This window comes from Pyxicephalus adspersus, chromosome 3 (assembly GCF_032062135.1).
Source record: "Pyxicephalus adspersus chromosome 3, UCB_Pads_2.0, whole genome shotgun sequence".
Lineage (NCBI taxonomy): Eukaryota > Metazoa > Chordata > Amphibia > Anura > Pyxicephalidae > Pyxicephalus > Pyxicephalus adspersus.
The window spans coordinates 92,219,079-92,231,653 of record NC_092860.1 but is presented as its reverse complement, the minus strand read 5'-3'; the positions used below and the strand labels follow the sequence as shown (position 1 = coordinate 92,231,653).

The 12,575-nt window shown below is 37.0% G+C and overlaps 1 protein-coding gene across 3 annotated transcripts in view; it reads left to right on the top strand.

The window, feature by feature from the left end:
* LEF1 (lymphoid enhancer binding factor 1) overlaps positions 1–8,876 on the top strand; it is a 70,836-nt gene extending 61,960 nt beyond the window's left edge. For all 3 annotated transcript variants that reach the window (XM_072405690.1, XM_072405691.1, XM_072405688.1), the window contains one exon: positions 7,272–8,876. In XM_072405690.1, coding sequence (XP_072261791.1) covers positions 7,272–7,351 — 80 coding nt within the window. In that variant the 3' untranslated portion in view covers positions 7,352–8,876. The remainder of the gene's footprint in view (positions 1–7,271) is intronic.
* Positions 8,877–12,575: the final 3,699 nt, after the last annotated feature.

The following is a 12,575-nucleotide window of genomic DNA, read 5'->3' as shown; positions in this document are numbered from 1 at the left end:
TGGGAATGCCAAAAACAGGGGATCTCATTGACTGGTAGGAACTGACCTTCTGGTAGTTTTTGTGCCACTCATGATACATTGGTGGATAAGTTTTGCTGTACTACCCTCGATAATTGAGCAACCTCTGCAGGAACCCTGGTTGAGAAACTCTGCTTCAGGGAATAGTTAGTTAACAAAACACCTTGCCATACATGGTCCATCATTTTCACTGATATTCCACTTGATAGTTTGAGAACATTTTGCGGTGTTAAGGGCAAACTCCAGCATAAATGAAGGGAGTCATAGGCTTCACAGCTCATTTACAGTTATTATTTAGATCCCGATATTCAGAGGGAAAAAGGTGAGAAATGAACAAGAAATGGATCATTTGAAGCCACATACATTTCCCAACAATAAATGGCATGATTGCTCAATTTTTTACCATATTACTCTGTTTTTTTGTAAAGGCATTCATGTATTTAGTATGTTTTCTCAACATGACCAATACAGAATTGTAAAGCTATTTAAATGTTAATGGTTGCATTTGTCATTTTTATACATATTTATGTGTTTACATATTAATGTTTTTTATTTTTAGTGTTTTAAATTCTAATGCAATAATGACTACAAGCAGGAGGGTTTATAGAGAATGTTTTATAGTTTGCTGCCACCATCTGGTGATTGAGGGTGTTGTTTTTACTTATTTTCACTGGTGCAATAAATCCAGAAAAGTTTTACATTTGGGGCAAACTGAATATTAAGGGGACACTTTTTTTCACCCATGCGGCCACCTCTATTATTCTCCACTTTTTGAAACTTTTTCACTTCTGTGCCAAGCTTCTAAAATTGGAAAAATAGTAGTAACATATTACTTCTAAATTGGTGATCGGAAACTCTATTCACTTGTATGAACTGTCACTAATATATAAAAGTGGCAATAGGCTGTGACAAAATTAGTTTGAAACAAGTACCATAGATTCCCATTGTAGCCTTTTGTCATTCTCCACTTTTAATGCAGCACAACACAAAAATGACTAAATTAATTTGCTTTGATAAATGTGCCCGTGCCGGGCAATACTGGAGGCCTTCCTGTAAAGAAAATGGCAGATTAGAAAAGCAGTAGGTACTTACATGAGAGAGAAAAGTAAACTCTGCAATACATCAGTTGTGATGGGTCTAAAAATTAAGTCATATAATTTGAAAATATAGACATTCAAGTACACCAATCATCTTTTTGATCACATCAGCACAATACAAATCATTAGGAGTTCAACTCTCCCTGTTATTTTTTTAATTTATATTATTTCATTTTATAGAGAATGCAACAGAGATGTGTGTGTATATATACATATATATATATATATATATATATATGTGTGTATAAATGCTATTTCCAGGTCAATGGGTAAAGCCAGTGGATCTGCACGAGAGCCTCACTACCAGAAAGTCAGCCTGTATATTACTTTGAATATAGGGAGATGAATTCTGTTTGATTTTGCTCAGTGCTTGTGGTGATCATATCAGGCCACAATGAAGCTGGTGTGTATTTCAATGTTGGACCTACTGTAAGTAAATGTGGTCAGGCTCTGTCAGGCAGCATCAACTATTGACCTTTCTCTGCTTCAGCAGTCATTGAGTGATTCTGGTTTTGTGTATTGAGTCACAAGGTCTGTGTGTGTGACACGACAACCAAGAGGAAAGCTCTGAAAGTCTTTGGTGTGGCACACAAAAGTGTCACCTTCATAGCTTTTCCTTAACAGTAGAATTAGATGTTTTGCTCCTTTTGGATACCCCACTTAGTTTTATGAGATGGTCTCAACCTGACCGGACACAATGTGACCTAAAGGATCTGCTTATGTCTTGGTGCTGGATAACACAGGACACCTCCTTCAAAGATCTTGTGAGACCTTAATGGGTCAGAGCTGTTTTGGTGGCATGTACGTAGCTGTTTTGGTGGACCTACGCAGTATTAGGCAGGTGGTTTAATATTTTGATTTTCATATTTTTTTCCAGAAGGCTGGAAGTGTGTGTGTGTGTATATGTGTATATATATATATATATATATATATATATATATATATACACTTTAACATTGACATTTTTATTGCTGTCTGTCTTCCTATTAAAATGACCTCCCCTCTTGCTTTTGTGGTCATCAATCTAGAAGTGAGCACAGACAGCAATAAAAATCTGAGGTTTTTACCACCTTCTTGCTTTGCACTTAAATGTTTTGCTTTTGTTGAGCATCATTAAACAAAAGTGTAAAATTTAGTAACCGACAGCAACAAAATAAAATTTATCTTTCAATAAACCTATTTCAGGAAACTAAAACCTTTGCACATAATCAATGCCTGATTAAAAAACATTATCTAACTTAACAAGTGAGCAGCTCGCACATAGGGTTCAGCATTGGTGAGCTGTTCCACTCTGACGTCAATGTGAATAAAATAGCGGTACTACGCCTTGAAAAGACACAAGGCCTCTCTGGGAATATTTGCTGGTGTTACCAGGAAACTCACAGCAGTGGCAATAAATATGAAGCCCAACTAATAAGCACACAGTGGCTTTTACTGAGCACTGAGCCTAGGATTTCACATATGTAAAATGTGACTTGCAGCACTCTCTTTGAAGCCTAACCACAGCCAGGGCGCTGTAATTGCAGCCTTTGATTGTGCCGACTTTACTTGTGGATTGGGCCGTGCAGCGGCATGCCTGGCTTGGCAAGACTTCAGCAAAAAGCCCCCCAGTGAAGCCTCAGATGTGGGCAGTCCTTAGTCTGCTGGTTGCATGCCTGTGGTTTCTTGAAAAGAATCCTGATTTGACCTGTTTTTCTGTCTGCTTAGTACTGCCAGAGCTTTTCTCAAAGGTGCTTCTCATTTTAACTGGGAAACTTGCACTCACGGCTGCCGGAGAATGTGTTCCAGCTTGTACAGGGTTGAGGTTTCATAGCTGCCAACATTATACAGTTATTTCTAGGGACACTTTGCTACTGTACATATAGGCAGTATGCTCAGGATAATGTGTTGCAAGGCCATAGCTGTAACAATGGCTACAAAGATTATTGGGACTGAAGAAGAAACACAGGGGTAAGAATAGACATAGACAAACCAAGCCTTGAGAATGAGGTGTATGCACGTATGGCGTATTATCAGTAGCACTTGTACCATGGATACTCTGCTCCCCCTGAGCTCTGACAATTTTCATTCAGATTCACATACAAGAGTTATTAGTGTATAGAAGGAGTTCCTCATTACTTTCTCCCTGAGAAAAATTTGGTCAGTTTGACGGGAAAGGAGGAGACATCTTTTTAAAGGAGCCCTGGACTGCAATAAAAACCTGAGAGGTCTTTTAATCCTTCCTTACTCTTTTCAAAACCAGATTTACACTTTAATGTACATTAGATGCTGTAGTAGGCACGGAATGATATTTTTTCAGTGCAGATGCTGAGGTTAGGACTCCACCCTAAAAACATACAAATGTCTAAACCAAAATCGTCAAAAGTTCAGTCTGATGGAAAGTGACACTCTTCTTAGACAAACAGTCATCTCTGTTCCCATGGTCAGGCAGATTCCAGTATTTCTCTTAACCCCACTGCATATTTCCCTTCTAAAGTATGCTGTGGTTTCAGCCACAACCATTAGGCATGTGTACATTCCTCACTAAAGACTTAACATACTGAAAACTCATTTGTCACTATTTTGCCATGTCCATGTCAGTTCTCAATGTTCCAGGTAATTACAATCTTTTTTCATTTTTTTGGTGACCCTGTAGAAATACCAATCACCGAGATATTTACATTAATTTCCAATGGTTAGTTACAAAAATTAACATTATTTTTACACTGTATATAGCACCAACATATTACGCAGCTCTTTACAAAGACCATTGTCCTGTCACTAACTGTTCCTTGGAAGGGCTTAGAGTCAAATGTCTTTAGTGCAGTCTTAAGGCCAATTTTGGGGGGAAGCCAATTAACCTAACTGCATGTTTTGGAATGTGGGAGGAAACCCATGCAAACACAGGGAGAACTGCTGTGCTGCTCAAAGATCAGCATATTCTGATTTTAAAGAAATCCAGGAAAGTGTGGCTTCAAATCAAGGGCTGGATTTCCACATGTTGACAAGTTACTATTACTATCTTCTCATACACTAATAGCATCTAGATAGCAAGACCACCTTTTAACTTCCTTCTAGTTATCAATCTTTTTTTTGGGGTACAGCTCCAATTCACACTAACTTCACAGCCTAATGGGATAATGGGAACATTATACAACACAAACTATTACATTACACTGTTCTCTCTCTGATGTATTTATAAGGAAAAAAAAAACAAATCACTATAGATTCCCTTTAAATTTGGTTGGCTGAGGGGTGCTACCATATAGTAGGTGCCACAGTAGGACAAAAAATCTCCTACTTTTTCGGCAACTGGTGGTTTTAGAGTTTTATTGGTCAAACGATCTTTGTCAGTGTATTTACTGGTTAATACTATAAAGTAAAATTCTGAGCTGAATGTACAGTATATTTAGTAGGGTTTTAGTAGGCTTGTGTTTGAATTGGTTGACAGCTAAATTGATGCTACCAACTCCAGCTGTCCTCCTTTTGCTGCATATACAGCACTGATCCTTTCTTCTGGTGTCAGAATGGCATGTTGCAAGCACTGACTGAACAAAAACTGTTATAAGATAGTACAGCAGGCATCATGACCAAGACAGGATAATGCAGACAGGCCCAGAATTACATAGGTTGATCATGTTTAAAGTAGAAGTAAATGTGAATATTTTGTAAATCTAAGAACAAGGAAGGATAGGCTAAGTCTAACATAAAAATGTATATAGCCTGTGTACAAAATAAATGGTTATCAACGTTGTTCTATAAAAAAAAAAATTTCTAAATGCAGTACCAATAGTAACCTATCAGAGTTCAGTTTGGTCAAGTTAATACTTATTAGTGATTCTGTTTGAAGATTGTTTTATATTCATTCTAGCCCAGGTCATATTAGCAGCATAGTATTATTATTCAGAATAATAAATTCTTTACACTGTCATTGCAGGGTCAAAAGCACTGCTATCTCTGAGTCTTTTAATTCCATCAGATTTCATGCCTTCTCTCTCGCTGCTGAGGTCTGGATCAGGCCTGCCATAGTTATTATAACCTCCTGACTTCAAAGACTGAGTAGGGAAGGAATGGTCTAAACACAGCATAGCTGTATTTCTCTTGCTGCAGCAGACATTCTTGGCTGCTAATCGGCTTCAGCTCTGAATCACAGCTCTTGTATCGGGCTGTTGTGAACCAACGGCTTGGCGCCTCCGGGACATTCCTCAACAGGAAGCCCAATGTTTTCATGTTAGGCTGAGAGGAAAACCTTCCCAGGAAGAGCAACCTGGACCAAACCCTTTGAACGTCTGGGATGAAAAGGCTAAAAGTAAATAAGATCTGTGGGGTGCTCTCACTAGTATTGCTGTGCAATTTGCTTGAATAGCTCTTAACCCTTTTAAAGACTCCTGCTATCCCTAACAAGGATCTGCATTTTTATTTAGGGCAGATTAGCAATTTTATTTTAAATAAAGGCATAAAACCATAATTTATCTTCACGTAAAATACACCTTACAGCTATGCATCAGCTTATGTTAAAACATTAGGTGTTAAACTTACAAGGCAATTTGCAGTAATAGGAAGCTGTTATATATGTTATATAAGATGTTATATATATATATATATATATATATATATATATATATATATATATATATATATAACATTGTGGCCCACAATATAGGAGCTTTGATTGCCTTCTATATGCACCAATCCCAACAATAAAAACAAAATGAAAGTCAGAATTCCTTAATATGTTTTTTTGTGCATTTTTGACAGAATTAAAAATAATACACTATCATAAATCACAACTTGGCAACTTCTGGCGGTTCCCTTCCATTGTGGAAATATGTGTTTAGTTACTCTTGAGAGGTTTATCATATCAGTCCCAAAGACACAATAGGAAGTGAGAAAATATCTGAAAAGTATATGATTGTGCTGCCTTATTCCAGAATGTTTGACATATTTAATTTTTTGGTTTTCTTATCACTTCTGCCCATTGACAATGGCCACTAGTAGACTAACAGAGAGTAAAAACCAGACTCCAAAAACTTTAAACACCTTAGAGACAATTCAAGCAGTATAAAATCTACTAGTTACAAAAATATATATAAAAATATAAAATACCTACAGTAGATGTTAATATTTGGATTTATTCGAAAAAAGTATTGTATTAATGTAATACTGTATACATAAACATAATACATAAAATATATACAAAATACAATATATTTAGAGATCAGAGTGCATTCAATTGTTACCCATTAACTTTGTGAATAAATTTTCAGAGCACAGAAGTACATTGGGTGAATGTCCCAACTGGCCATCTTGTATGATTTGTGACTTCCTATATCTGATTACCTATTCATTGTATTAAATATTAACAGCAGAACTTCACAAATATGTATTGAGGTTTCTGCCATAGTTTAAATATTTATTTTGCATTGCATTGACCTGGCTCTGTACTATGCATAAAAACGCTTCTATAGACTGGGTTGCCAAGATGTGTGCATTTTTAATTTGTTAGATACAAAGATATGCTGTATTCTCTGAAACACTATTTCTATTTTTTTTTAGTGTGTAACCAGTAAATTTTGGTAGATATCCAAATGTATCTATTAGGTTTTTACAGTACATTATTTTCCTGCTTATATTTAGTTATGTGATGTAGCCAATGCAAGAATTTTATGAGCATAAAAGTGTTTGTAGAAATAAATGTAAGGTAAGGAGTATTAGTCCTAAAGTTCAAAGAGAACTAAAGCTTTATATATGAAAGGGGTTTACTTATACCTGTTGATTCTACCAGTAAAACATTTCTTGTCCTAGGATTACAATGCTCACTCCACTGTAAAATGTGTTAGGACTACACAGACCTGCCTGTTAGGAAGATTCACCCTCTTGCCATTGCAATGATTACCAGTGTCCCCATCAATTAAAGTTAGGGGAAATCTGAAAATTTAGGTTGCCACCTGAGCACAAACAATGGGGACATCCGTTTCTAGGACAAAAGTCTAAGATGGGAAAGATTTTATTCTACTATAGGAATACAGGGAGAATTTCTTGCTTGAGATAGAGATGGGAACCTCCATTCCTCTTTATTATCCAGAAAAGGTTTTGTCTTTAGATACACTTAAATATATTTTGTCCAGAACTCACTGTACAAATCCAATAACCACTTTTTCTTTTTTTTTTATACAGGAAAAAAGAACTCATTCACAGCGTGCAAAGCAAAGGCAGAAACAGCAACAGGAGGACTTCTGGAAATGGAAGCTTGTTAAGCAACTTCTGCTTCTGTAAACCACCACATTTCCCCAAGGAGTCCATCAATGACATTATATGCCACTGCTAGAGACACTGTACCGTATAGACAATCACTGCCTGGTGTTTGGCACCACTGGTACCACAGGCCTTCATGTAATGCAGCTATGTCCCTAGAGATAGAAAACATTGGAGGAATCATTAGGAAATGTTGTAATCCAAAGTTTTCATACTTCCTACCTACAGCGTTCAGTGCATACGTGAAGCTCCCAAACCAGACACAGACCAAACAGAGTGCTAATTTTGGACATAAAACATGGACAAGACCTCTTTTATTTAAAGAATGGAGCAAAAGGATCAAAATTTGTGTTTTTGTTTCTTTTTTTATCATTGTATTGTTTATTCTCCATAAAACTTGAATGCTTTTATATATCAGATTTAGGGTTGATTGATGTATATTTTATTAGTGAGGGTATAAATTAAGCCCTCTTCCTTCCTGCAAAAAGATTTTTTGTTTTGTTTCGCACAGATATATGCCTTTTTTTTATAATTTTATCCCCATAACCCCATGGCAGCCTTCCACATTTCAATGGTTGAAAGTACGGGAATTCTTGTCCAAGACTAAGGCCGCTAATGGACCTGTTTTATTTGGGATGGCATCCACTTTGTATTTCGGAAGTTCTACTTATGTTGATTAGTACAAAGTTACATAAAAAAACAAGCTTTATTATAAAGAATAATTGTGTTATATATATATGTTTTCATAAAATGAGTGAAAAGGCCTCAAAACCCTGATCATTTTGTGGAACTACTCTTAGTTTGTCAAGAAAGTCAGGTCTATTAATTCTAGAAATGATGTAACAAAGTTTACCAGTTCATCTTTTATATTTATAGATGGTATTCAAGTGGAACTAGGTTCTTCTCATTCATTTTGGTCTTCTTTTTTATAATCAGGTGCAGTAAGGTGGACTTCAATGCCATATTTTATGAATCCTTAACCCTTTACAGGTTTATTTATACCTATTATTGGCAGATGTTCTCCACTAAACAGCCTTGTCAGCATTTAAGTGGTTCTTTATGTCTCCTACATTCTCAATGTTTTCTCCATATGTGTTGTCAAATATCTACAGGTAATATTTAATATAAGCATCGTTTGCTAGGAAGGCTTGTAAAGTCTTACATTTGGCCTATTTGGAAACATCATCCATACGTCCCAAGGAAAGAGTGATACAGTTTTGAGTATTCTCTTTCTACATGTTGTGATAAAAGAAGCCCAGCACTTGGATTCATTGTAACAATGTAAAATTGTTCTGTATTGTATTTGTAATAATTTTCTTCTGCTATCCTATAGTGGGATTTGGTGCCAGTTGTTGGGATAAAAAAGCATTTTGATGTCTCCCTCTTACTGATGGCAAAGTGCAGGCTTTGCAGAAAGAAAAATATCAGATTGTTTTTTTTCTTTTGTCATTCCAATTTGAGTTAATGTGCTGAGCATATGTTTTTAAAAAAAGCTTTGTAATAAAACAGAAAAAATATTATACTATTTGTTGCTACGGAATTATCAAGTGTCATCTTATTTGAATTATAAGAAATTATTACAAAAAAATGTATGCTTTGTGATGTGATTCAATAGTCATCTATTATTGTCTATAGATTGTTGGCTATAATATTGTTCATAGCAGGGGTCAGCAACCTTAACATCAACAAATATATAAAAAACAAACTTCACACATTTATAAATCAATGCAAGTTACTTTTGTAGATGTGCACTTCACAGCAGCATTGGCCTGAAGTTTGTGCAACAACTAGCACTTAATTGTAGAAGAAAAAAAGAAACATGGCCTGCTTTCTTCCAATCACAGATATTCATCTGCTTTACTGGGAACATAGAGCTCTATGAATTATTGTAATACAGTCAAATTACCTACTTTCTTATATGCACAGAAGTCTTTATGCTTGACAGAGCACCATGCCTTTATATATATGTGGTGGGTCGTGGTGTGCACAGCACAGAGAATATTGCAATATATGCTCTTTATTAGAAATATCTTCATTCTTGTTAATTTACTAGCAGCAAATGCCATTAAGCAATAGCCAATGACCTCAGGTAAGCCCTAATTTGTGCACCTTCAGACCTTAGATCAGCACCATTTCCCATTCTATCAGAAATGCAGGGGTTTTCTTGCAGCTGCTTGTTCCAGTAGGAGAAGGCAGAGGGTAAGTGGGGGACTTCCCTAGAAATTGTGGGGGCTCAGCAAACTATGGGGAGCCTTTGCTAGTAATCCGAGGGGATTTTTTTGAAACCTCATGGAGATGGGTGGGGTGCAGATAAGAAGGCCAGGGTTCTTTACTAATGACCTAGTTACCTGTCATTTACAGCCTGGTAATTTAGGAGTGTATAGGGCACAGAGAACCAGTAAAAGGCTATGCTCATTCAACAGGACAATCTTTGCAATCTCTGCATAGACACATGTCCCAGTTGCAAATCTGAGCCTGCGATGAGGGAGTGGGTGGGTTGTGTCCAGAGACAACCCGCCGACTTCCCTGAGCCTGTGATCCCTACGGCGGACATGGTCCGCGGCTCTGGCCGGTGTGCACCGTTGTCCTAGTATTCCTATCCCTGAACTTTTGAATTATAATTATTTATTTGGAAATGTTTTCTTTAAAAATAGTCAAATGCCATGTTTTAGTTGCCATATTGATGTATACATAAGAGAATGTTTGTTTTTAAAAGAATGTTGTACCAATTCATACTTATATTTGTCAGGCAAGAATGTTTCTCTACACCCTCCCAGTGGGCTTGATTTATTAAAGCTGCAAACCTGAAATGGATTTCTTAAAAGTAATCTGCTATTTGTAAGCAAATGTTTTTAATCCTGGACTAGATCTAATATAGGTTTGCTGAATCACCTAGGTTCACTGATGAAAGTGTATCTTCTACAGCTTTGAAGAGCTTTAATACATCAGACCCAATGACTCAAAATGCTGCAATTTAAACTAGAACTCCAGAGGATCTCCTATTATCATAGTTACCAATTATCTTTTATCTCGGGCTATTACTAAAAATTCATAACAAAATATGAAAATAAATGCAAAATAAAGATCACACAAATGGACATTTGTATGGACCTGTTCCTTACAAATGGTGATCCAATAACCTTATTATTTCCATAGGCAATGATCCAGAACAAGTATGCAGTGCTTGTTCCAGATCAGTGTCTTAAAAAGAAGCAACACTGACAACTCCATCACGTTTATTTCATAGTGAAAGATTTCAAGCGCACTTCAATAAAATAAATGACCAAGAAGTGTCAAAGCTTTAGTTATATTCTAGAGCCCAATCTATGGCCTAAAAGCACATACGGTCCTTTGGTACTTGAGTGGCCCTCTGAACCCAGCAGTTGGAATAGGCTTTTTGATTAGTAATACAGTTGCTACTCGCTCTGTTCCTGCAACCTGGTCATTAAGAGAATGAGTCATTAAGTGAGGAGCATAAGATAGACCCGGTCTGCAGTGCTACAAGCAGGCAGCTCCTGTTAGTGGCAACTTCACTGACAGTCTGCCGACCGAGGATCGCAAAGGAGGAAAACATGGAGCCTAGAGGAATGAAGAGAAGATGCCGTATGGATGTACACTGTACAGTCCGGGGGCTTGATAAACAGGTAAGTCATAAAGTGAGGACTAACATGTTTTATTATTATACAGTATTTATATAGCGCAATCAGATTACGCAGCACTGTACAAAGTCCATAGTCGTGTCACTAACTGTCCCTCAAAGGAGCTCACAATCTAATGTCCCTACCATAGTCATATGTGATTAATATAGTCTAAGGTCAATTGTTAGGGAGAAGCCAGTTAACCTAACTGCATGTTTTTTTGGGATGTGGGAGGAAACCGGAGTACCCGGAGGAAACCCACACAGACACAGGGAGAACCTGCAAACTCCATGCAGATAATGTCCTGGCAGGGGAATCGAACCTGGGACCTAGCGCTGCAAAGACCCGAGTGCTAACCCCTGAGCCACCATGCTGCCCGCGTCTCATGTCTCCATTCTCTCCCTGTCTTATGCATAATCTTTCCAGTCTTTACCAAATTTGTAGTATGTCTCTGACAATCGTTTCCTATACTTTGTAGTCTCGGAGAAACTTATCCCTATCCTGCCCTCTTTTTTTACTTCAACTGACATATAGTGGTATGGGTACATCGGCACACATCAGTATCAGGTACGATACCAGGTAAAGCAGTGGAAAGTTCATTCTTTGTTGGCATGAATGCACAATACCCTCTGTATATTTATAAATTATTACCTTGCAAGGGCTCATGAGAAATGTGCAAGCAGTAGGTTTTGCGACAAAATGAAGCTTTGAGTGTATGACAGCATTGGGGACATTTCTAATAGGTAAAATAAAGCTTTTCAAATTCAACCTTTTTCTAATATATTATGGAGGGTTTTTTTCCCTATGGAGTGGGTAATACTACTTTAAGAGTCTTTGATCCCCAGAGACTCCCCAATCGATATGTCTATTTTAGTAAGGTACAAAATTGCTCTAATGTATATTGTTACAGTATTTTTAACCCAAATCCTAAACCATAAAATAATGTATACCATTACCCCTGGGAATTCTGTAATTCCTGTACTCTCAGTAGGAACATAACACAAAGGATCAAAAGAGCAGTGTTCCTTCTGAATAGCACTTAATGTGTTTGAGCCATAGTGCAGACTTTGCTGATAGCTATATTCATTATGTGTGGTTACTGGCCACTTCTACAAAAACCTCTCTCCAACAAGAAGGAACGCAAGAAGGTATATAATACCCATAACCACTTTTTCCAAAACACTAAAATGATAGAATAACACCTAATAACACAGAGATCATCTGGGCCCGGATGAGAAGTTTAAAAGACTAAACTTTACAAATTATTGTCATCTTTTTACCGGACATCCATTAAATGTATGAAGAAATGAAACCAAGCCTCTGGTTTTAAACTGCAGAGTAGGAATAGTCTGTGGTTAAGAGAACTGGCAAGGATTTCTCTTGCCAACTCATTGACTGTCAGATGATAACCACAGTTTTCAAATAAAAGAAGACCTCGGAAACAGGACAGAAAACTGCAAGTCACATGAGGTCCAAAACAAGCAGGGAACATTGACTGGAAATGAAAACGCTTTGCTTATATCCACTTGGCATAGAAATGGCTGACCAAGTTAAAAAAAATGCACTCCTCCTGCTAAAACAAACAGTT